This window comes from Carassius auratus, chromosome 49 (genome assembly GCF_003368295.1).
Source record: "Carassius auratus strain Wakin chromosome 49, ASM336829v1, whole genome shotgun sequence".
NCBI lineage: Eukaryota > Metazoa > Chordata > Actinopteri > Cypriniformes > Cyprinidae > Carassius > Carassius auratus.
The window spans coordinates 9362045-9389126 of NC_039291.1; the positions used below are offsets into that span (position 1 = coordinate 9362045).

At 36.9% G+C, this 27082-nt stretch overlaps 1 protein-coding gene across 5 annotated transcripts in view; it reads left to right on the plus strand.

Moving 5' to 3' along the window:
- The first annotated feature begins 10238 nt into the window (after positions 1 to 10238).
- LOC113066134 (collagen alpha-1(XI) chain-like) overlaps positions 10239 to 27082 on the plus strand; it is a 61387-nt gene continuing 44543 nt past the window's right edge. For all 5 annotated transcript variants that reach the window (XM_026237807.1, XM_026237805.1, XM_026237808.1 and 2 more), the window contains exons 1-5: positions 10239 to 10736; positions 14575 to 14739; positions 15835 to 16048; positions 18226 to 18388; positions 25155 to 25280. In XM_026237807.1, the coding sequence (XP_026093592.1) occupies positions 10616 to 10736; positions 14575 to 14739; positions 15835 to 16048; positions 18226 to 18388; positions 25155 to 25280 (789 nt within the window). In that variant the 5' untranslated portion in view covers positions 10239 to 10615. The remainder of the gene's footprint in view (positions 10737 to 14574; positions 14740 to 15834; positions 16049 to 18225; positions 18389 to 25154; positions 25281 to 27082) is intronic.

The following is a 27082-nucleotide window of genomic DNA, read 5'->3' on the forward strand; positions in this document are numbered from 1 at the left end:
ATATATATATATATATATAAGAATACAAAATAAAAATAGTTTTAACCATGTAATTTTAACCATGTAATATATATATACATATCCATATATATATATATATATATATATATATATATATATATATATATATATATATATATATATATATATATATATATATATATATATATATACATATCCATATATATATATATACATATCCATATATATATATATATATATATATATATATATATATATATATATATATATATATATATATATATATATATATATATATATATATATATATAAATATACATTGGATCCCATTTCCTTATTGCATCAAGGAAGAACGAGACATTGTATTTATTCATTTATTTGTTTAATATATTTTGTGTTCCAAAAAAAAAGTAATTCTTACAGGTTTGGAGGGTGAGTTTATGATGACAAAATGACAATTTATTCATTTGATAATAACCTTACAATTATTACTACAGGTTTTCCTTACTTGTGGAGTTTGTTGCAACTGTCCACTTGTCTCTAAATATGGATCCTGCATAAATGTAAGTATGGGGCTGATCACAAATTATAGAAAACTAATATTCATACTAATATTACTGACATAGGCTAAATTCTGCTTATTTTACACTGCACCTGCAGGAACTATACTCTCAGCGGTTAAATGTCTGACTGTGTTTGGCAGTGTACTAAATCAAGCAGTCAGCTGGGGCTGGAAGTGGCCTGCAGCGGGTGAAGCGTGACTGGGACAGGGCAGAGATCAGGCTGCTGGCAGAGGAAGAGAGAGGAGGGGGAGGCAGTGCATGTCTGAAAAGACCCAAGACTAGACCTAACACGGGACTTAGTTTGTCATGGGTGATGGCGCTTAGGTCACTAATGTCAAAGTCCCTCTATGGCTAGTCAGCTTTTTTAAACTGAAAGCCGAGACTTCTGTTCCTACAGCCGCCATATTGAATGTTATGATTTCTTGTGTAAGTTTTTCTATGAGTGATCCGTTTCTGCTAAAGTTCAGTAATGAATCATCACGTTTTAATTCAGTGTTTGCAATAGATTTGTCTTTGCATAAGCTTTTGTAATTAAGGAACTCTTGGCGTACAATGGCGGAAACAGAGGGATAGTAATTTAAGAGACCATGTTTACAGCCACCCAGTGATCAGCGTGTGAGATCTGGTTTTATTTTAGTGTCTTTAAGAGAGGAAAGATGTCATTACATTGTTATCGTCACTCTCCACATCCTAAATGGAGGACATATATTTTATACATATTCTATCTAAAATATTGTGCTGTCTTCAGCTACCAGAGATTTAAGCTTTGTTTTACCACCAAGAATGTATTCAAGACTAACTTCAGGACTTTCCAGTTATTTAGACATGGTTCTGAATTCGCTGTTTTTTCATCATTTAATCAAAGAAGTATGGAGCCCCGCACATGCTATGCAAGATAAAATAAATAAATATTGCACACGTTTTACTAATTCATTCCCTCGATGTGCTAAAACATGCAAAAGATTACTATTTCGTTCTCTCAATTTGCTTAATCTTGGGCACAATTTATAAATCGAGGGAATGAAATAGTAAATCGTGCACACTATTTAGCCTACTATTTTTTTTCCTGAATGCCATGTATGGGGCTCCGTAAAAAAGAACAATTTTCAAGAATATATAATTTTTTTCTGTTTATGGTGTCAAAGTTGGTGTTAAGGTTCTCTAGAAATTTTTTAAAGATTCCTGCTGTTGTACTTTAGGTTCTTCAGATAAGCATATTCGTTTCTGGCTTCTATAAGGACTATAAATGGGTTTCTAAAGAACTAGAGTATAAAAGGTTCTTCAATGGCATTTGGGCTATAAAAGCTGCTTAAACCAACATAACCTGGTTTACTGTTCTTAGCTTTTTAAATGGGTATAACTGGACTCTCAATTTAGTTTTCAGCTGGTTAAGTTGGTATTTAGCTGGGTGGCCAGCAAGACCCCTAGCCTGACCAGCTGAGATGTACCCAAAACTCATCTAAAACCTATTAAGACCAGCAAACTGTTTTAGGCTGTTGTGTGCATATAGGAGTCGTATTGCTTAGTGTATCTCTTTCGTGAGGTTTCTTACGGGAATAACTAACAAGCAACTGCTAAGTTATATCAGCAGGTAGGAACAATGTGCATCAGTGCCTCTGTATCAGAGGCTTGGAAAATATCCCCTGCTGTGTTGGAGTGCTTTGTTGAATCAATCTAAAGTTCCTGATGCATTTGATCAGATGTTTCCTGTATCACTGAGCTGTTGTTTTACCCTCCAGATGCTGCCAAAATATTCAGTCAAGCTGTGTTTATCAAGAATGGAAATATAATTGGCTGTTGGAGCGGTCAGATAGAGGTCAGTTGTTGTGTTATGCATGTGGAGGAGGGTGACAGGCTCCGCCTATGCGTTTTTAATGGTGTTAAAAAATGATGTTTTTATATTATATTTAGTTGCTAAATATAGTATAATTATATTTAGCAAACAGCAGACTTCATGCCACGTTCTCTTCAGATGATTAAATTAAATTCAATTTATGCATTTAGCAGAAACTTTTATCCAAAGCGACTTACATTGCATTCATGCTAATAATTTTTCCTAACATGTGTTCCCTGGGATTCGAACCCCCAACCTTGCTAACACAATACTCTACCACTTGAGCTACTGGAACACAAGTGAGTAGGTTCCACCGGCGGCGCCAGGGGGGGTCTTGGGGGGTCTCAAGACCCTGCCAAAAAATGCCTTGACCCCCCATTTGACCCCCCAGCCTCTTCCTGATTAAAAAATATATATAATCGGGATAAAGATCCAAAAATGTTTCTCTTCAAACTACGCAGAACAATAATAAATAATAATTATTTCGACATTTATTCATACACTGAACCGAGAACCGTTTCTGTCGGACGCGTCCGATTCGAGAACCGATGAGCTGATGATAACTGCGCATGCGTGATTCAGCGCGAAGCAGACTGACACAGAGCGCATCTGAACCGAACTGATTCTTTTGGTGATTGATTCTGAACTGATTCTTTGCTAATGTTATAAGCGCGGGTAAACCAAAGGCTTGAATGAAGGGCAATCATCGCCAATGACGGCATTACATCGAGCGCAAAAGAACCGGTGAACCATTTTTTTTTTCATCTGGTTTATTTGATCGAATTGTCCGAAAGAACCGGTTCACTTGAGCACCTGCTCCTTTGCCCCTTAAGTGCCCTTTTGTCAAAGCAAAATTTCCTCATTTTTTTTTTTTTGTAATAACATAAACTTTTGTGAATGCCTGCCCACGCCCAATCATAATATTAGTACAATTTATTAATAATAATTTAGCCGTAAATAAAATGACCAACATGATGACAGTTCACCTGACAACGACCTCATCCAACCGGGAAGATTCCTCATGCTGCACGCGCATTTTTTAATTGCTAGAGGATATTTTCAACATCGTGGCAGCTGGTAAGTGGTGTTTCATTCTCAGCGAAGTGATTTTGGTGTTTATTTACTTATTATTATTTTACAAGAACGATGTGATGTGAAAACATGCAGATACGTTGTTTATATTGCTGTGTGTAGCCTGTAGTGTAGAAGTAACACTAGCGTGCTGTTTGAGGGAGAAAAGTTTCACAGGCATCGAGGGGTCTGGTCTTTTTTATGTTATTTGAATAAACTTTTATTATATTACAGTACTTATTTATTTTTAACACGTAAAAATAATTATCACAACACTGGTAAGGCTTATTCAGATTTTCTCATTCTCTGAATTATCATTATAAAAATAAAAACAATTCAGAAATGAATTAAAATATAATTATATTTTAAATGTGATGCAAATATTTTTTCTGCAAAAGCAACAGTGTTTACAACAGCAAGACCACTTTAGCCTGTAAACTCAATAATATCTATCTGGAAATAAATGTAAAAATATCAATGTCAATAAAAATGCATAATATACCTGACATGAAAGTGCAGTGTGAAGGATATGAATAACAAATGTAGCCTGTCATTTGTTTACATTGCAAAGGTGTTTTTGTTGTTTAGTAGCAGAAATATGCAGTTATTAGCCATGTCCACTGTATTTTTTGTTGGTTTTCATGAGACCCCCCTTGAAAAGACCAGGACCCCCCCATTGCCCCCCCAATCAAAATTGTCTGGAGCCGCCACTGGTAGGTTCATGCATTTTACAGCATTAGAAAGGATGAAATAATTGGCACAACCATGCAAACTGAACATCATGCCCATTTGCGGCGCTGGAGTTTTTGATTTCTGGCTGCAATTGAGCAAATACTGGATTAGATGCAACATCCAGAAACTGAATAAAGCCTTACTGACTGAAGAAATGAAATCATCAAGATCTTTTATTTTTTTATTTTTTAGGTTTTGTCTGACCAGATTGCTATCTATCTTTCTATCTATCTATCTATCTATCTATCTATCTATCTATCTATCTATCTATCTATCTATCTATCTATCTATCTATCTATCTAGCACTCTGTCTGTCTGTCTACCTATCTACAGTATCTATACAACATGAAGAGTGAGAGTCGTTTTTTCATTCGTACGGGCTGAAGAGAAATGTGGTGATTACATTAATCTGTGAGACTGTGAGACTCTGCCATGCAGTAATAGCCATCCTTGATCTTTATTTTTTTGTGATGACAAAAGGAAGTTGATCAATTTCCAGACCTGGTTAATCCTGTGTCGTAGAACTCAGCTGCACTAAAATAAACTTCTAAATATAATGCATGCTTACAGATGATTAAAGAAGGTGATTTTGTTTTAATATTTCATGTACATTTACAAGGGGAAACAAATCAGTCTAAATTTCAAGTTAAGTTATGGTCTTGGGACGAGTATTTAATAACATTTAAGTAATTTCTTAAACTTCCCAAGAAATATAATGCATTTGCACAACCCCGAGCCAGATGGGTAGACAATGTGTGGTCCCCCTAAATGTTTACCCCCTAAATAAGTGCTCAGTGACAGGCACAGTCGAGAGCCTTCTTCCTTTGTATGTTTGAATTATATACTTGTTTAACTTTATGAGATATATTTCTAAAGTGTGTAAGCAATGGGGAGAAGTTGAGGTTGATGCACTGTGGCCTTATTAAAGTCAGTAATTTTTTGACCTATTCTAGAGAGTGATGCCAAGGCCTTTGCACCCTGACACTAGCAGATCTTATTGATGCCAAGATCATATTTCATGTCCCAAAAGGCCTGACAAATTGATCTTTTTTATAGACTTGTTCATATTGGCTACTTTTAGAGGGTGTGAATACCCTTCTGCAGTGACAGACCACCCATGTGCTTTCTCTCAGACCTCATGCGGTGAGACAATGGGTGCTTCCTGTTCACCTCTCCTTTCCTGTGGTCCATCTGGGATAGTTTGGTTTGACCTCCAACAACTGACTCTCTGACCTTTACAGTTTTTGCTCGCCATACGTCCTTGGTGCTCCTCAGCGATCCAGGAGTGTTGCAGCAGTCGCAGCTATGTAAAACCTGGTGTGGTTCGCCATCGCTGAAACCAAACTGCTTTTTAAATATAGTGGGTTTATGAATCACAGCATATGTTTTTCATGTGGTTTCAGAAGATTGCTAGTGCATAGCTTTTTGTAGACCTGATGCAAAAGTAAGTTGTGTAGAATTCAGAACTGAATTGAGAATTACTTTTTAAAATTTCAATTATGAATTTAAACATCTAAATAGGATGCAGAATGCAGTGGAATGAAACTCAGTGAAATTCATACAAATTTACACACACAACAAACAGAATATATATATATATATATATATATATATATATATATATATATATAAGAAACATAATTGATGATTTTAATAAATGAAATTAGAAGTCTAAGCATGTCTAATATTACAAAAACTTTAAAACATATCAGAGTATAATTGATTGATTTATTACAAATTTAATTATTAGTTTTTTTTTATTGTTAACTACCTGCCATTCCAATTCCAACTGGAGTTTTTATCATAGACAGTAAAAGAAATGGACACAGCGACCCCATTGGAACTCAATTGAGACAAATGAAGCCCAGTTTTAGCGTTTTTTAGCACTTCCGTTTCTGCCGCGCAGACTCAAACGAAGCTTGACGACGTCAGCAACCTGTCTGACAGATGTAAATCTTCTAGTAGCTGTGCGTGCAAACTGCCATCGTTAATCTTACAGAGACGGCGAGCTTGAGCGGGGAGTTCTTTGTCGTGAGTGAGCAGGAGTAAGTATTCTGATTAATTATTTTGTATAGTATTTTAAAATGTAACGCCAGTACGCCATATTAAGTTAATTGCCTGCGAGCTTCTCCACCTGTCTGTACGGTAATGCGACAGAGAGCCGAGTGGTTATGACGCAATCGTTAGCCTATTTTTTACAAAAACTGTTTATACGAGGCCATAATGTAACATAGAAGGTAATGGAGCCCTTTATACATTGTCGTGTATCTTTAGAAATAAATAATGGACAAACAGAGTCTTTAAACGTCTCAGATGTAAAGTTATTCGCTGTCAAAGTGACGCCAAAATGAATGGGAGTCAATGGGAATGCTAACGCAAGTGAAGTTCTGCTAAAAGATGGCAGCCCCCACCCGACTTCAACTTCCGGTCGAGTTCCTTGCCCCTTGGTTTTTATGAGCTTTAGTAATGTGAATTTACTTAAGTTCTACATTACAGAAGTTCTTCAAATAGTGTCTATTCCAAGTCTAGGATCAATTTTTAACCCCACCAGTCCTCAACAGTTCATTCAAAACCGTACTATATACAACCAAAAATGAGGTCCCTTTGTTACCACAACTGAGCATAGGGTTTTATTCTATAAACACTGAGGTAATGGACTTTACTCCTCCTTAGGTCTAGAGTGCTTGCCCAAATAAAATGGCATTGCTAAGTAAGAGTGAATGAACTACTGTGAGATTTGACATCTACGGCCCAGCTCTGAATAACCCTGAGGGCCCTGGGTGTTCCAACGACCCTGAGATTCCAACGACTGCTAAACACGAGGAAAGAGCCATTACCACATGTAATGTAGTGTGTTTGTGATCAAGGATGTAAGAACAGTTTGAAATGTGAGGGTATATTTTTAGAGGTTTGATGCTGCCTAGTTTGTGATCCACTTTGTTAGGTGTTTGACCTCTAGAGCCATGAACAATAAACTAAAGGCATTTGAACATGGTTTAGTTTACACTTAAACCACTTACATTGCTCTATAAAAAGAAGCATACATCAGTAATAGTCAATAATCTAAAATTCTTAAACTTCCAACACAGGCTTTTTAAATGCTTAATGCCATCACAACAAAGATCTGGGCATTTATGAACCTCTGTCCATAGCTATTTTGAATGTATGTAGGCTGATTATGTCTATTTATTCAAATAAAGTTAGCAGCAGTGCCCTGTCTGGCTTCTGCCATGCCCAATGTGGACATTACAGAGGTAGACGCTCTTAAAATGGAAGCGATATTTAACCAGTATTCATTCTGGTATACCCTCCATGGTAGGCCACAGTGAAAATAACCAGCTTACAATTCCAGAATGACAGTCCTGCCACTGTCTAGAAGTTTTTACCTCCGAGACTCTTTTCTGAAATTTAAAATACAGTATTTTGGATTGTTTCTAATGTTTAAGTTCACTCCCCAGGTTGAGGGAATGCGTTTTGTGGGAGTCCTTTGTTGAACACAGAGCACAGGTTGTATGTTGAGTGACTGAGCTCTCGGTGCGCTCTGGCCCTGAGCTGAGACAGAAAGAGCCCTTTATACTCCCTCAGACTCTGTGTGTTTAGACCTTTATGGACAGAAGCAAGTGGCTGGTTACTGTGTGCCTGTGAAAAGTCCTTCCCTTATGATTCCACTTAAGTTCAAATACTCATGCTGAAGAGAAACTAAAACTAGTCATATCTAAATGTCAATGTATTGCATTGTGTGTGTGTGTGTGTGTGTGTGTGTGTGTGTGTGTGTGTGTGTGTGTGCGTGTGTGCGTGTGTGTGTGTGTGTGTGTGTGTGTGTGTGTGTGTGTGTGTGTGTGTGTGTGCGCGTGTGTGTGTGTGTGTGTGTGTGTGTGTGTGTGTGAGTGCGTGCGTGTGTGTGTGTGTGATAATTTTCACTCAGAAATTGCTAGTTTTTCACAACCTTGGATTGTCTTTTTATTATTTAATAGTAGCTCATTTTATTTTGGTACTTTAACTAAAATTGCCTAGTTGCCTATTATTATTACATAATTATAAAAGATTTATTGTGTTTTAGTTTTAATTCATGATAATAGTAGGCTCAGAGGTAACCCAGGCATGCCTCAAAATGAACTGAGACTGAGGACTGAGCCAAGTCAGGTATCAAATTAATGCAAACACAATAAAAAAAAAAAAACTTGCTCAAAGCATGCATAACTCTATCAGCTTATTTGACGTGATTCTGCATTGTAAATGAAAACTTGTTCTGCACACAACTTAACACATGTTCTTGGCATTGAGTATCACTTTGTATGTTTTTATTTATTAATTTATGGATTTATGATAGCAATTATCCACCAATTATTTCACCAATGTTGCACCAGAGTGCTGCATGATAAATATGCATATAAGATGATAAGAGCCATATAACTGTCAGAATGTGTTTTGACCTTTGATCTCTGACAGCATTCATCAGCAGAGCGAAAGGTGAGTGACAATTACTGCAAAAGAATTTAGGAATGCACTGCATCATAATCAGTAAGAGTCAAAATATAATGACTTGCATGCAACTCTAGCCATTCACACACTACAGGCTTTTATAAAACATAAATCTATTTTTTTTAGGAGTTGGTCAATCATTTTGTCACCAAATCAAACCATGTAATCATGATCTCAGGCACTGCTGCATGCAAAGAATGATCTTATCTTAGAATCTGAAGATCTACTGTTCATGTCACAGACAGTTCGAGTGCAGTTCCAACTTGCCCTGAGGTGATGGCAAAATGCTTTTGTATTATGATGTTGATGGTGATGAATAATCTCACTGATTTTGTGTGTATCATCTTACTTATTTTGTATCTTAGCGTGTGCAAACGCCACAGTAATTTTCTTTTATTTATTTATTTATTTATTTATTTATTTTTTCATTTTTTTATTTTTATTCATGGATCCATTTAATAATTCAGTCATTCATTATTCGTAAATAAGAGATGTAATTTGGCTTGCTAACAAAAATTGAGCTAACAAGATTATTTCTGGCATGAATAACGTGTTGGTTACTTGCCATTGTTCTCAAAGCTGATTTTTCGTATAAATTGATTAGCGTTTAAGATTTATTTGCTAGTTCATAAATTACATAACGTTGAGCCATTCCTTTTCAAACAAACATGTCAGTATTAACATCGCAAATTTTAATTTGAAATGATCATGGGATCTTTATTGGTCACATCTGACAGGAAAAATAAAACTGTAAAAGAGATCAAAACTGGGAATCGTGATGACCTGTCAATCGTCTGTCTGTCTGTAGCCCCTCCCACTCAACCCCCACATGCACTCTTGAACAATAAACATCTGCAAAACATAAGGTGTTTTCGTTTGATTCCATTCTTGTTTGTGTTTTTTATGTTTTTTCCCCTGCTTGTTGACATTCATAACCAAGATATTTTGTACTCCTAAGTAGGTTCTACGCAAAATAAAAACAAAACTTATTGATGGAATCATCCCGAAATATTTTTACACGGCGCTCTGGAATACTTGATTCTGATTGGTCAGTGGCTTCAATAAGCGGTCTAATATTTCTGAATAATGGCCGTTATCCTGGGAAAATCTGTATTTTGTAAATCTGATCGCTCACCCAGGAACACATGTTCGGAAATTGGAAAATGTGCTGATTTTTGGTCATTATCAGTGAAAATAATAATAATAATAATAATAATAATAATAATAATAATAATTTATCACACAATAAACACCGACAGAATAATGTAAAACTGACCTATTCGCCATTAGGAAATATTTTGTCGTCTTCACAAAATACAAAACTGTGTGGGTATATAGCTACATTAAAGTTATAATACAATTTTCTCTGTTTTGTTGGTGATGCAAACATGCATAATATGCCCTAATCCGAAATTTAGCAAACATTTGGGATTGCTTGCATGCTCTCTCTCTCTCTCTCTCTCTCTCTCTCTCTCTCTCTCTCTCTCTCTCTCTCTCTCTCTCTCTCTCTCTCTCGCTCTCTCTCTCTTTTATTCCCAGGCTACTCCAGGGAAAATTCTACCGGCATTCAGGGGGTGACGCTCAAGAGGGCGTCCAGGGGAGGCTTTGGAAAACTGATGGGTGGATCCCTAGCAAACTTTCAGGACCCGTGATTTGCTAATCGGGGTGTTTTTTCCCTTGTCATTTTCCTGTAATCCAGGGTCTGAGTCCAGCCCTCTTGGCGGTGAGGCGATCGAGCGCTCCGCGTCTCATTTTGATTAAAGCCCGAGTCCCTTCAGTCTGAAGGCTGGGCGCAAGGAAAGGAGGATCGAAGGGGGCCCGGCAAGACAAAATACCGCTCACCTATGGCTGCTTAGAGCAAATCGGGCACATTTGGGATTGTAGAAGGGACATCATTTTCAAATAAGCAGAGGTCGCCACGGGTTTTGTGCACATTTGTGGGCGCCCGACCATGGAGAGGCCAAGGTGGTCCCTAATGTGGAAAACGAAAAGGTGGCTTTTGGATTCCACGGTTTTCAAATTCATCACAGTTTCAGTCGTCCTGGTTCTGCAGACTCCAAATGTCAGAGCAGGTAAGCAAAGACAGACTTCCGAACTTTTGATGAAGTTGTATAGGGACTGTCAGACAGAGGATGCGCATTTGCGCCTGGGGATTTTTACGCGTTTAATTTAGACAGGTGATCGCAGATCTGTATCCCCTATATGTGTGTGTGCTGCAAGATACAATATTACTAGTGCCCAAATATTTATTTATCATCATAATATTAAAATGAATAAGAGTCTGTGGGTTCGTTAAAAAGAAACCAGCTATTTCCCCCTAAAGAGAGTTAAGTATACATTTATATATACATTTATAACAGATAAAGATAAATACAATAAAAAAAGAAGCCGTTAGTAGCGAAAGTATACACTTATTTACCAACAAGTAGACTTTGCGCACGACTTGGTTGCTCGCCCTCTGTCCGTTTGATTTGCATAAACTTTTATAAAAAAATAAAAACATATAATTGTATTTTGTTTATGCATATTTTCTACTCTAATACACTCTATGGGAGGGTGGACAGGAGGAATGTGACAAGAGAGTGTCATGGAGAGACAATTTAGGATTAACTTGGGGGGGGGGGTCTCATTGTTTGAACCTGTGGTCCGTAAGGTGTGTGTGGACACGGTTAGCAGGGTGGAATTCCTCAGGGTTTTACAGCCATGCGTTACATTTAGGAAAAATGCAATATCTGCTTGAATAGTGTAATTCTAGGGATGCGATGGTGAGCCAAAGTATGTGTATTCAAAGAGAGCTGAATTAAGGAGATTGTCAGTAATTGATACTAATGTATGCTCAAAAGTCTTAAGTGTTCTGGCCACATCTACAAGATTTGAAAAACTTCAAATCTTTAATTTGATATGAATTTGATTAGTAACTGAGACCTGGGAGGTCCAATTAACAATGGGCGTGACTGATCGACTGATCATAAGTGCAACAAGAAATTTGATAATGAATGTAGTTGAGTGGTTTCCTTTGTGTGTGTGTGTGTGTCAAAGCAATAAATAGCATAGATCGCAGTGGGTTACAGTCAGAATCACCCTTTCCCCATTCACCCCTAGCCCAAGCGATAGTTTTTGCAACACTCCGACTCCCATGTCTCCCAGTCCTCATGATGAGTTTCCCAGTGGGAATGTTTCTTTACTAAGTGCCTTCCCATTATTTGATGACTGACCTCTCTGCTCATCCCTATTATTTTGAAGACTTCAAAGGGCCCTGAGCTGTACAGGGGCCCAGCCTGGCCTTATGATAGGTCTCACTCACCCTTACAGAAACACAATTAAATTAGGCATTTGTGTTGTTCAGAAATTACAGATGTAAATAAAATAATATATTGTTGTTCAAATTTTTCCACATTTCCTATAAGGCTGCTTTAATATGACCAAAATGTGTGAGTGATACAGGGTTAATAACCCTCTTTTGGCTATCAAATCTGATAATCTTAAAATGTAATAATTCCATTTGAGTTCTGAAGCTACGCGTTACATCTCTTGCGGTTCGTAGCTTGTGAAGGCATTTCTGTCAGGTGCCCTCTTGAGCTGGCAGTGTACTGACATGTTTTCTCAGCCCCTGGGGCTGAGGGACCTCATATGTGCATTCCTTCAGACAATTCATACACCTATGGTAGACGGTTCCAATCAATTCTCAAGAACATTTAGGCTACATTCATGAGTCAAAACTTTTTTTCATGTGACTGACTTAAACTTATGAACAGTCTTGGAGAAAAAAAGTATGCAGCAGGTCACTGTTTGGTCCCTATCCACTTTCCTTCTGCTTACTTAAGGGGTTCACGCAAGCAAAAGTGTTTGTAGCAACATGTGGTAGACCAATGTAACAAAATGTTTATTTTTGGCTGAACTGTACATACTGGAATATGAGGAGAACTGAACAGTATTCTTGGGAAGCAGATGGTTGAAAGGCTTTATTGTTCTTTGATGTTTCTCTACCGTCGTGAAAGGGGTGGGGGGGAGACATGGGGAAACATTTTTTTTCCAAAAATAAAAAAAAAATTCCATCAGTGAGGTTGCCTCATGGAGAGCCCGTGGCATAATGTGGTCTTGTTCAAGCGGCATGCATGTGTCAAAGAGGGGAGTGTGAGGGGAGAAGGGGGAGAAAGAGAGAGATAGTGGATGAAAGAGAGAGAGAGAGAGAGAGAGAGAGACATTCGGACTGAATTTATTATTAGAGTCTCAAGGAGCAGCAGGTAAAAAGGTCTCCAGCATTTTCCATTCAATATCACCTTTAAAAAAATTATAATATAATTCTGAATGTATTTCACTGGACCCAATGAAATCGCATCCATCAGAAAATCAGTTATTTTAATGGTACATTTGTGTCTTCCTGTTACCATAACGATGAATTTCTTAATAGAATGATTCATAAAAAAATGGGAGAACCGCCTGTAGAAAAATCCCCTCCCACTTTTAGGTGTTCCATATAATGAAATAATGGCTGGTTTGTGATCTTGATGATCTCTCTCCCTCTCAGTTAGTACCTCCTTCCACATTCACACCCGATGTATAATCAACCTTAACCCCAAACACACACACACACACACACACCAGTCTGTCTAATGCAAAGAATGACAGTGAAAATGATCAGCGTGTGTGTTTGCACAGCAGTCTGGTTAAAATCACACCAGATCATCAGCTGCTCTTTCCTAACGATGGCTCATTCTCACTTGGCTTTCCGAAGGATTTAGGAGTATTGACATTTTTCGTTGGCACTTGCATGGCAAAAGGTCAGACTCAGGCAACAGCACCAACTCTGGAATATATGAGGCCTGAGGTTATGCAGAACGTCTCCAGAAGATCCCTTACAACAACTCTCTTCCTCAGCTCTGTCATTGTATTGGTTAAGCTTGAGGTTTTTCTTTTGTCTAGCTTGTATGTTCGGTGTAAAGCTCAGATTGAGTCTCTCAGATATAGTGGGGGATCATTTCAATGAGCACAAAGAACCGGCAGAAGAATGGCTTGTCGGCTTTGCTTTTTAAAGTTTTTAAATGGGGTGGTAAATGTTTTCTCAACAGCGGGAATGCCTTAGCATCTTTATTACAGCTTTTTAGACCTCCCTCAGATCCAATCCAGCCTTTTTAGACACAGCAGCCCTTTATTTTTGGCGGCTGCAATGTTCAGTTTTATGTGGTAGATGCCAAAGTCCACTCAAGTCCCAGAAGACACATATGGCACTGTTGGTAGACTCTGGGTAACACCCAACGGCCAAACATGTGCCATAAATTCACAATGAATCATGAAGAAACTCTTCTCAGTGGTGCTCTCTAAGGTTTTGAGTTCTTCAGTGAAGTTTCAGGGTGATCCGGGGTGAACAGTGTTTGTCTTTCATCTTGCTTCGTTAACCATATGAAACCATTTGTTTAAGTTTACTTAACCCAGCTGCTGCTTAAGTATCTTCCAAAGAGATGAAGAGGGATTCGGGTATTTTACAAGGGTCAAATCTCATAGGAATGAAGACCATTGATTTGAGTTTGGTCATATAGCCAAGTAAAACATATTGTTTTTCTGATACTGGCCTCTTTTTTTGTGGTTGTGGATCATAAAACAATGTTAAATTTGATGCACTCTTGATTTAATAAAATATCATAAATATATAGTACTTAGTACTTGGTGTGACTTATAGTCCGGAAAATACGTAAGTCCTAATAGAGTCTTCAAATGTTGCTTGCATTTTTATTGTTGTATATTAGTTATTATATTTCTAGATGTAAGAAACGTTTATTATTCTGCTGAAGTTTAATAGAAAAAATTAAAAACGTAGAGTTTTTTTAAAAGTATTTTTTTAAGTATTATTATATACAATGAATGCGTTTCTCCTTATTTGTTTAACATTTTTTATTTATATATTTTTTACAGCAGAACCTGTGGATGTCCTTAAAGTATTAGAATTTCCCACTGTCCCAGAAGGAGTACAGAAAACTTCAGGATTCTGCACAAACCGAAGGGCTTCACAGCCGGACACGGCCTACAAAATAGGCAAGAATGCCCAGATCAGTGCCCCAACCAAGCAGCTTTTCCCAGGTAAGCTGAACCCCATGGGCATGTCTCCATATGCTGCCTACGTTTAGCTGCGTTTAAATGTGCCCTTTGTTGTGGTTGCCAAGGCTTTTGACAGCAGATGCCATCCCTGATTGTGCGGGGCCATGTTTCACTCAGACGCTTGTATTGTTAAGCGACAGGAGAACTTGGCTGAAATCTCTTTACAACAGCATGGCTTGTCTGCTGAGTTGAATGAACCGAAATGAACAGAAACCTTTAAAGCGATAGTTCACTCAAAAATGAAAATCCTGTAATTTACACACCCTCATATCATTCCACATTACTTAATTTATTTTGTGCAAAACAAAAGATGTTTTGCATATTGTCAAAGTTGCTCTTTTATGTACAAATGAAAATGTATCAATGAACCAATTAAACCCCAATAAAAATACCCCATGCAAAGTAAGTCCTCTGAGTTTTTACGATAGGTTTGAGATGCTTTATGTAATCGAAATGTGGTTATAATGTTGCAGATGTTTCTTTATATGGTGAAAAACAGATGCATGTTTTTTAATGTATGATAATATCTGTTCAGCCCATAATGCCATTTATCTGGTGTTTATTATCACGTTGCTTGCATAGCTCCTTTTTAGCTGGATATTAAAAGTCTGATCAATTACGTTTGTTTTACACCTGATAAATTGCATAAAATATATATCTAAAAAAATATATATATATATGTCAAATAATATGTCAATGTTTTTTTTGTTATTTTTTTTTCATTTTGAGCCATTAAAGACCTTCAACCAGTTGGCTAAATGGCCAGTTAAACATTGCAAACATTGCATATGCACTAATAAAGCAATCAATTAAAGAACTGCAAGAATTAAATTCATTTATTAAAGCAAGAGAATGCTTTATGGATGACAAATGTTTAATCACTTGCAAATTTATTTTTTATATATATTTTGCCCATTTTTTTAAATTAATAAATTAATTCTTTTATTTTATTTTTATTGGCACTCCTAGTCTTCCATTATGTTTCCAGTTTCAACATTGCAATTGGCTGTTTGGATGGACTTCAAAAACCCAAAGAAGCCTTCAGTGAGCTTGTTTTCTGTCTGTGCTGTTTTCTAGATGGTGTGTTTCCTGAAGACTTTTCCATCCTAACCACCATCAAGCCCAAAGCTGGAATCCAGTCCTTCCTTTTGTCCATCTACAATGAGAAAGGCGTTCAGCAACTAGGCGTGGAGGTGGGCCGCTCACCTGTCTTCTTGTACGAGGACCAGACAGGCAAGCCTGCTCCGGAGGATTACCCCCTGTTCCGCTCCCTCAACCTGGCCGATGGAAAGTAAGTCACAAAGCAGGTTGAAAATACAGCAGCCTTTTTTTAGGTTGTTTAGATCCATCATCAGAGACAAAGACTGAGACTGACTCCAGACAGGGTCAGACAGAGGTCAGTCGTCAGCAGGAAGTCATTTGTTGCCAGGCCCGAGTTTTACACTGTAGTCCTGAGCAATTATATGTGTAGGAAGATAGTTTTGTTTTAGAGTCATTTCGGTTGAAGAGAGTTAATAAGTAGACAAATGAGAATTTCAGGTGGCTATTGAGGCATTAGTTATGTGTGGTTTCTTCTGTGAGGTGAGCCAGAGGAGATCTCACTGTGACTCTGAATTGATAGAGTGAAGCAGACAGGGCCGTAGGCTATCTGACCTCGGCAGTGATCTTTCAGAGTACTGTTATTTTAGAAAGATGGAAAGTTGGATCCATTGGGGCAGATGCATGACCACAGAAATTAACCCTTTGGGTAACATCATCAGGAAGCTCTTACCAACATTAAGATATATTTGTGGAAGTCGTTTTCGTGACGTGTATTTTTGTCTTGTTTGAAAATTTCTCACAACTATGTGACATACAGCCAAGTATGGTGACCCATACTCGGAATTCGTGCTCTGCTTTTTAACCCATCCAAAGTGCACACACACAGCAGTGAACACATACACACACCGTGAACACACACCTGGAGCAGTGGGCAGCCATTTATGCTGCGGCGCCCGGGGAGCAGTTGTGGGTTCCACTTACAATGCCTGCTGGCCCGAGACTCGAACTCTCTAACCATTAGGCCACAACTTCCCCAGTTGTGAGGAATCAGATAAAATGTTAAGATAAAAATCCACATAGTGAAATGAAAAAAGTCAATGTTATGAGTCATGAATCACAATTATGAGATAAAATCACATTAATTTGTCCCGACACCCTTCAGCCTTAATGTGAAATTTTCAAATGCTAAAATTAATTGAAAGCAATGGACGTGCTTTGGCTTATTAGGTTTTAAGAGGCTTTATTGTTGGTATCAGTTCAATGGGGTGTTTTGCTGTAAAAACAGCAATATTTCTGTGAGGGATCATAGTGCTTATTTACGATTATAATGCTGATGAGGATTTTAGCTTAAATGCACCTTAATTGGGTTAATACTTTCATTCTAGTTCCCTCGTGCAGAAAGGGTAAAAGTGGCTTTTTAAAAATCATTTGTATTGCTAAATAGATTATCTTTCACTATTGTAACATAACTTTCATATGCTTTTGTGGTTTATCTTTCTTAGAGACATAGAAATTTAGGATATGGTTATGATTATAGTTGCTCATAATGATGGCAATCTGATCTTGTGTATAGAATCTGAAAAGCATTTGTGTTAAATTGTGTAAAATGTGTTGATCTCTCATATAGTATTATAATCTGAAAATGTTATAATGTGTTGTCGACATAATTTATGTAAAGTGTACATGAAAATATGAATTATACCGCAGTACGTCCTTATGGAAAATGGGTCAATTTTAGTGTGAGAATGTGTCAATTTAGTCCAGGTATTAGTTAAAATTCTAGAATATTCCCATGATGTTTTAATGCTTAAAGGCATCAAGTACAATGTTGTGGTTTTACACCATCATCCATGTTTCAATCATTTAAATAATCGCTCTTAACTATGTAAATTGTATTCTGTTAGCAGCTAAATTATCCAGAAACGTTGGTCTCTAGACACAGTAAAGCTTGTGTTGGTTCAAGTTTGCCAAGTACTTTAAAGACACAAGCCAGAATAAAGGTTTTTCTTTCTAATAAAGTGGATTATGGAAAATTGATCACCCTTGTGGGCGCCATTGATATGCCTTTGAAATCTCGCTGCGGCTTCTTACCGCAAATCCGTCCAACTGTTTCCCTCCCCAGCTCAATGTTTTGACTCCACAGTTGAGCTTCTCTTCCGTACCTTCCTGACACACACTTTCTACAATGTTCATGGTGCCTGTCATGCTGAATAACTCACAGTGGGGATTTGGCCTAGAGTTTAATGAGTTTAATCCAGTGTTAAACAAGGCTAAAGTTTGAAGGCTGGAATGTGGTCCACTCAGGAATGTTATATCGCAAGAATGGAGACAAATTGTTTAAGGTTTTAAAGTAAGGCGCATCTCACGTGTGGTGCCCTTTAACCATTTGCAGGGTTTGTAATCACCTACACTTCCTGTTCATTGCAGGTGGCATCGTGTGGGCATCAGTGTTGAGAAGAAAACCGTTACCATCGTTGTTGACTGCAAGAAGAAGCTGACAAAAACTTTGGGCAGGAGTGACCATGCTGGTATTGACACCAATGGTATAACCGTTTTTGGCACCAGGATCCTGGATGAGGAAGCGTTTGAGGTAATGCACTACACTATCATCTCTCTGAAGTCCTGATGGTGTGAGCTGCTCGATTGTGTTTTTTTTTTTTTTTTTTTGGCATTAGAACAACATCTGTTCATTTGAGAACAGGAGAGCGAACCAGAGCTAAATTTCTAATTAAGCTCCCGGGGTCTCCACATGCTTTGCCATTTAATGACAAATAAAGCTTGGAGCAGAAATAAACAGCCCTCTAAATACAAAAATAAATAATAACAATTGGATTGAGACTAAGATACGGTATTTCCTTTTGTTCATCTAGTGGATTAAATGGCACACAATAAATGAAAATATAATTCACTCCTATCATTTAACTCACGCGTTGTTCCAAATGTTTTTTCTGTGGAACATAAAACAAGTTATTTTGAAGATTGTTGGTAACCAATTTCAGTTGCCGTTGATTTCCATTGTATTTTTTGTCAATATAATGGAAGTCAATGGGAACAGAATCTGTTTAGCTAGCATTCTTTAAAATATCTTCTTTTATGTTCCACAGAACAAATAGAACAGAAAGAAATGAGGGTGGGGAAATGATGACAGAATTTAAATTATTGGGTGGCCTATCCTTTTAAATACCAATTTTTCACTTGTATGACAGCAACAGTGTCATACAAAAAAAGTTAAAACTAGCCTATGTTGGTTGGCTGGCTTTAGGTGGTTTAAGCTTGTCCGGCTGGTCTTCCAGACTGACCAAGCTGATGTTCAGCTTGATTTAGCTGGCTATTCAGCTGCTCTACCAGCCTTACCTGCTAAAGATTTTGTCAAAACCCATCTAAAACCAGACTGCTAAACCAGATTTTGACCAGGAAGGAAGTCCAGCTAAAACCATACATCCATCTTAGGTTGGTTTATAAAAAAAAAAAAAGCAGCAGCAGGGATGGATTTACATTTTGAGTGTCCCAGTCTGCTAAAATCATGCTAAATGTGCTGATTGCCCATTGATTTCACTGTTTAGAATCTAAATTTGTAAACCACTTTCTGACCAAAATGTCAAAAAACTTTGCAATCTCATGAGTTCCTGAGGGTTAAACAACTGTATAGTCCAAATTATAAAATGAAAAATTTTTGAGAGCTTATGGGATGCTATGTAAGCCTTTACATTTTTTGCTACAAGCTAGCTATTTGCTTTAGCGTCCCATTCATTATTATAGTTTATTGAGAAAGATCTCCATGGCAACCTGTCGTAAGCATCTTTTTATGTAACTTTGCGGCATGTAGAGTCATTGTCAACTTTAGCCTAATGCATCTTTGTTGTTAATTTCCATTTAGCAATACATGAACTTCGATGTAAGTTGTTTTAAAGTCTATGAGTGTAAAATGTAACTTCTCCACATAATAAAAATGCAAAACTTCTTTAGATTTTACTAGTTTGGGAGATCATATCCATAATGGCAAAGGTGAATATTTGTTCCTCTTGACATGAGCTTACTCAGGGTAACACAGACAAGCCTTGTGTCACTGTTTACTTTTAAGTGGTCGGGTTTTCCCCTCGCTTCCTGTTATGAAGGCTTCTTTCACCTTGTAATTAAAGCTCCTTGCTCAGCTGAGGCCTTCATTTGACATGGCTAATGCTGTAAAATCAGTAAAACTGCATCATCATTCAAAATACTTAGAGCCTGAATATATTTATTTGATGGTTTAACTGTTTGAAAAGTGTGGATATTTGAATATGGCATAAATCTCTTTTATTTAATGAGTGGAAAGCATCAGGAAAAAAAGTTTAAACTAGTGCTGTCAATCGATTAAAAAAAATTAACTAATTAATCGCACAATTTTTTAAAATTAATCGCAATTAATCGCGATTAATCGTGATTAATTGCAATTAAAAGACTGACACTTTTTGGATATGTAAATGTAAAATGTAAATAATTAATGTAAACTCAAGACAAAGAAACTATTTAAATTCAAAATATGATTGTTTATTGGAATTTTTGTTTAACTTGTAACACAGATTTTCTCATGTAAACAACATACCTGCAATAAATCATCAATATCCTCCAAATTAACTGTTGGCTTGAAAGCCATATTTATTACAGAAATAAAAACACAGGCATGTAAGTACCATTTGAATTTCAAAACAATCAATGCCAATAAAAAACAAAAATGATTTCCATGTTGAATTCTAAGTGGACTGCAAAAAAAATCCAAAGTATAGTCATTGCCAGTGCTTTAAGTGAGCCGGTACGCTCATTTGGACATCTGTTTTAATAGAGGTTTTAATCTTTTACCTGCACTGCCGATTTTCAGAGCGCCCTTCACAATGCAAGCTTCCTAATTCATCCCACCCAGAGCAGAAACTACATTACCCATTCACCCTTAAGTTATACAAGTGAATAGCGCATGTGTCGCTTTTCCCACTGTTAAGTTTCAACAACTCAACGTGGCCGGAGAAGGTGTGTGAAACTCGTTGTGAGTTATACTAAAGTAAAATCTTGAGTATTTATTGTCTGATAAACATTAAAAACTGTCTTCGGAGGTTGAGTCGTCCTGCAGCCCCCGCTGGCTGCTCATTGGCTGCAGCATCTTTTTTCTAAGTTCTAAAAAAATACCGTAGACGGCAAGGCACAAATTTAGATATTCATTTATCTAATTAATCTATAGCCTATGCACAAAGACAATATGATCTTTTTGTCCCCTTTTTGTTTTAAAGCTTGATGAAGAGAGAGAGCGCAAGTTGCTGCAGCTGGAGGAAGACAGTGATGCACGCGCACAGGAGTGATTGACAGTTCGCGGCACTGTGTACAAAAAATACTCCGCTACACAATTATTTCGTTATTTTCATTTAAGCTTATTAACGTTAGCGTTACAGAAAGGTCTGATTTACGCACTGTTACAGTCATTGTTTTTTTTTTTTTTTTTTTTTTTTTTAAATGACATTTTTAATTCATGATTTTAATGTTGCTGTTTCTTGTGGCAGACTAAATGAAGAGTAATGTTTCTTGTGGCAGACTGAAGAGTAATCCGGCAGAGTTTTATACTGAAACTTTCCGTCTAAAAGTCCTTCCTTGGTCTTATCCATATTTCTTTGCACGTTGAACACACATAGGCCACAACTGGAAATAAAAAAAAACTGCAACCGCGTTAATTGCGTTATTTTTTTTTAACGCGTTAAATATTTCAAATTAATCGAATGCGTTAACGCGCTAATTTTGACAGCACTAGTTTAAACACTTACTTTGTTTGTCAGTTGTCTTTGCACTGCACTGTTATGATATCGTTATGATATGCTTAGCAACCTATTTTTTGGACTTTTTATCAAATCAACACATTTAACTTAACTTTAGATTAATAAAGTTAAGCTAAATGTAGGTTTGACTATTTTGGGTGCAAATGTGTAGCTTGCTGTTTCATAGGGTTACGTGTGTGCGTTTGTTCTCTTAAAACTCATAGCTGAGGCTGTGTGGAATGTGCAGGGTCAAAAAGAGTTAAAGCTGTAAATAATAATGTACAATGGGCCGATTGACAGGTGATATTGAAATGCTTTGCTTCTTGCTAAGAAGGAGGGCTTGGATGTGTGTTTACCCATGTAACAGAGAACTTTCTTAGTGGGGGGTTGGCAAAATGTCTGATTACCCCATATTGCTTAATTGCAAGTACTTTTAATAGGGACTTCTTGTTGTTAGTATAGTGATGTAATATTTGATTGACCCTTATTTTTGTGATGCTGTGAATCTGATGTCAACTGATTCAAGATAGATAGATAGATAGATAGAAAGAAAAGCTACACGAGGTATGCCCAGTATTTAGATTTGGCGTGTCATTTGGGTTTTGCATGGTTGGAAACACAGAGTTCTCTGTGTGAGAGTGTGGACGCTATGACTGTATCCACTGTATGGCTACTTCTGAAGTGTATTTTGGGAAATATGGCAGAAATACCTGGTCAGACCTGTAGGAGCGACGTCTCTTACTAGCCCTGAATGAATCAATGCTTTGTAGGGCCTGTAAAGAAGCCTGATTTTTGCAGAGTTTGACAGTATACAATGTGATATTTTCAGGATTTTGACCCACAAAAGGATATAAAATGACATGGCGTTTATTTTTTTCAACCACACTTAGTTCCACAGCTCATTTCTGTCTCATAATGAATAATAACCTTTCTTCAACCACCAGGCCTCCTCCTACCAAATCAACTAAACCTACAAAAATGGTTAGCAAAAGGCATTTTCTTAATGAATCGTTGCATTGGCCGTTGACACACTTTGAATGACAGTTCTGAAACACATCCACATTTTTTTCCTAAGCGTCCAGTTTGCTATCTTAATTACTATAGTGTCTGTGAGGTGAGGAAGTAGCACTGATCACAGGTAATGGTGTTGGGTGTGTTACCTGGTTGCTCGGGTCATGTCTGTACCCTTGGGTACAACAAAGTTCAATGCTTCTTTTGTGTCGAATTTGGTGTTCAGCACCGTTGGCTCTCTAAAATCTTTTTAGTACAAAGCTGAGATGTTTTCAAATGAATCATAGTTCATAAGTGAAAAGCTGTTAAGTGATGCTGTTGGTTAATGTTGATTAAAGATCTTGGTACTATGGATACTCCATAGCATTTTACCTGGGTTACTGCCTCCAATGTATCGGCAAAGGGTTGTTAAATATTGTGTGTGACAATAGAGAGAGAGACCTGCTGTAAATTCCACATAAAACTATTTTATCTCACAATTACACATTTCTTTCTCACAATTCTGAGGAAAATAATTGCAGTGACCTTTTATTATTTGTTAATCCATGGCCGAAACAAGCTTCTGTACAAGTCAGACGTAATTGCCTTTCTGTAAATCAAGCGAGTGGGCTTGAGTTTTCTGAATTATTTGCTTAAGTCTGTATGAATTGATTAGACCAGGATTTCATGCGTATCTTACTTCAAATAAGTTCTGCAGAGTCCATGGAGTTGTTCAAGTTGCTTGGGTGACAAATGAGGTAATATCTGTCACTTTTATTCAGCCGTTGGCTCTCCCTGCCTTTCCTTCTATTTGGTTTTTGGGGCCATTCCTGGCTTTCATGATCTGGTAAATGTATTGTATGTAACAGGGCAACAGGTGATCAGTACACACATGGCTTGGAAGGACATGATTGCAGCAACTGTAATGATATGTTTTTTTAATGATTTTTTGTGCATGATTTGGATGAGATAATAAAGGGTTAGTTCACCTAAACATGATCAAAATAATCATGACTCACCCTCATGTCACTCCAAACCTGTATGATATTTTGGCACACAAACCATTATTTTTTTATTTTTTTTAAACTGAGGCTGTCAAGCTACACAATTATGAACGACTTGTGTACTATGTGTGAAGGACCGGTTACAATATAAGGTTACTGAAGTTTTCCACTGAAACCTGCTATGACTGAATTATTGACAGAGTTGAACCTAAGAACTAGATTTGTCAGAACTAGAAACTGAATTAAAGATTCATTGACTCAAAAGAACAATCAGCATTTATTATGTGAAAAATCTTGAGTAAATTTCAGCCTTTCCTCACATGAAGCCATTAATAAGTCATTCATTCGAACCACTTGTTAATGTGAAGCTTGAAAATGTGAAGCTATTCTCATCCACTTTCATTGTATTGAAAAGAAGGCCAGAATATTCTTCAAAAATTCCCATTTTGTGTACCACGGAATAAAGAAAGTCATATTGGGGGGGTATGTTCTTTAAAAAAATATGTTTTGTATAAAAGTATAAAAGGTGGTATTTTGTAATAAGGAGGTCAGCCATCCTCTATTATGTGGGCACACCTGAGCATTTTGCTGTTTATACAGTTGAGTTAACAGAGAACGGTGTAAAATTACACACACACACACACACACACACACTCAAACACACACACATGCCCCTAACAAGTCCAAGCCTGCTGTTTTATTTTTTTCTTTCTTTTTTTTTTTCCTCTCGGGGTTACTTTGCTGCTAAATCGCACAGTCAGTCTGTCTCCCTCTCTCTCTCTCCCTCTTTCTCTCTCTGTGACAGTGCCAAAGAAAGACCTCAGGTTCCAACACATCCCCCAGATCTACTTGTGGACTGTACTGTAAAAGTCATGCATGTTCCCCGTAACAGACCCGGGTCACTCTGAACCACCCCAGAAAGTTCTGGATCTGCCAGTTACAGCCCATTAAAGACACGTGGCCTAAAAATGCACAAATGTAATCACTTATATCCAAACCTCATACAGTAAATTATGTCTTTTATCATACAGTTGTTGATCATAATGCATAAAGAATGTAATGCATACATTCTATTTTTACTGAGGCAACAATGGCAAGAAACAAACTCCACTCATTTGGAAGAAAGACCATGCCTGTGTTTTTTTATTTATATATATATATAATATGTGTTTAACGTGTTGTTGACCTGAAGATTTTATGCATTGTTGTCTAAGCATTGTTAAGCAGGCAGTATTATATTTGAGAGGAAACTTCCATTGTGCGTTTCTGTTACCAGGTGTTTCATGATGAAACACGTTTTATTTACCTGCGTATAAAGCAGCAATTTCCTGAACCATCTGACCTGCGTTCCTTCTCTGTGAAAGTGGTTGGTGATTTGTTGATTTGTTGCCTTCCCATTATATACATTGCCTGTATTTCCTGCAGTACAAGAGTGGTATTTTTTTTTTTCTTTGACCAACCATGATAAGATGGCTTTTTCATTTTTTTCATGCAGAAAATATATTACATAAATGTGTTTCAGTACCAATAACAGAGGTATGTTTTGGCACTTGTAACTCATGTATCTTCCTGTTATTCCTCCCCTCAGGGTGATATCCAACAACTGCTGATTGTGGCCGACCCTAAAGCAGCTTACGACTACTGTGAACACTACAGCCCAGACTGTGACGTCCCCCACAAGGACACGCTGCAAGCACAGGAGCCCGGGGAGGAGGTTAGTATATAGACCTTTTGCACTGACCAGCAGAGGAAATGGTCTTTCCTGCTAAATCAAGCACACCAAACATTTCTGGAAGTCTGGGTCATTGTTGACACTTTTAACGCTACCAGTCAAGTGATTGGACACACAGACTCTCATACTTTATTGTTGTTTCCAACAGATTTGAAAAATAAACAAGTCATCAAAAATATGAAATAACACTCAAATACAGGACTTATGTAGTGGCTAAGCATGTAACAAATCAAAACTGCATTTTAAATAAAAATCATACTTTGGCGCATTATTATTATTAATATTATTATTATTTTTTTATTATTTAACAAATGAAAGAAACAACACAACCATCAGGAATGGTCATTATGCTGGGAAATATTCTCTCATCCAAAGATAATATAATATAATATAATATAATATAATATAATATAATATAATATAATATAATATAATATAATATAATATAATATAATATAATATAATATAATATAATATAATATAATTTACACTATAGTTCAAACGTTTGGGATTGGTCAGTTTTTTTATGTTTTTGAAGGTCTCTTACGCTCACTAAGGCTGCATTTATTTGCTCAAAAAATACAGTAAAAACTATGTTTGCATTAAGTAAAATAGTGAAATATTATTACTATTAAAACAACTTTTCTGTTTGATTATAATAATTATTTTGAATGTATTTTATTACTGTGATGCAACGCTGAATTTTCAGCATCATTACTCATTACATCATTATTCTGCAGAAGATCCTTTAGGTTCAAGACCCATTTCTTATTATCAGGGTTGAAAACAGTTGTGCTGCATTATACATTTTTGTGGAAACCAATATTTTTCAGGATACTTTGATGATTAGAACGTTCAAAAGAACAGTATTTATTCAAAATAGATTTTTTTTGTAACAATGTTAAAGTCTTTACTGTAACTTTTTAACAATTTAATGCATCCTTGGTGAATAAAAGTATTTATTTATTCCAAAAACATTTACTGACTGAAATTTTGGAACTGTAGCGTACTGTACATAGAAACATATCAACGGGTCAAAGGTCAGCCACACCTTGCCACTTCTGACCTCTGTGATGACTCCTGTAAACACAGGCACCACCTGCAAGTCATTTTAACCCGTTATATCCTGCTGAAACAGGGAGAGGGTCGTTTCCTGTAGGTGAGAAATCAATAACCTTGTTTCTCGCATCTTCGGCGAGCGTGTGTGAGATGCTCTGCTCATAAATCACCCTTGGCCTGGCTGAATTGGGTCCTATTCAATGCTGAGTGATCACCAGCCATGGAAGAGGGCCAGATCATCAGCGCAGTGGCTGTTTTATGAGCTCTTATGCTGTATGAGAATTAACATATACTTGTGTTTGATGGATGAAGCCCTGGAGAGCCAGACTCATTGGCTTTATCATCTTTCCTGCTGTCTAACAGCCGTAATTTGTAGTGAAGGAATAGAGACAGAGAAGCCATTACATAAACTTTAGCAAAAAAAAAAAAAACATAAATCCATTCATTAAAATGTGTCATATTTGATGAATGCCTTTTTTATTAATATTAACCTAATTAACTTAATATTCAAAACTTAACATTTAACATCTATACAATGTATGATGCCAATAATACATTTTGTATGTACATTTTTTTGTGTGTGTATAAAATCCCTCATCCCAGCTCAAGCTCTTACTTGACACATGAAGTTTTATAGCTAATAGGACTGTGAAATGTGTTAGAAATGATAAAATCAAATAGACTGGACTCTTTCTATAGATCTAAGCCTTTAATCAGCCTTTGCT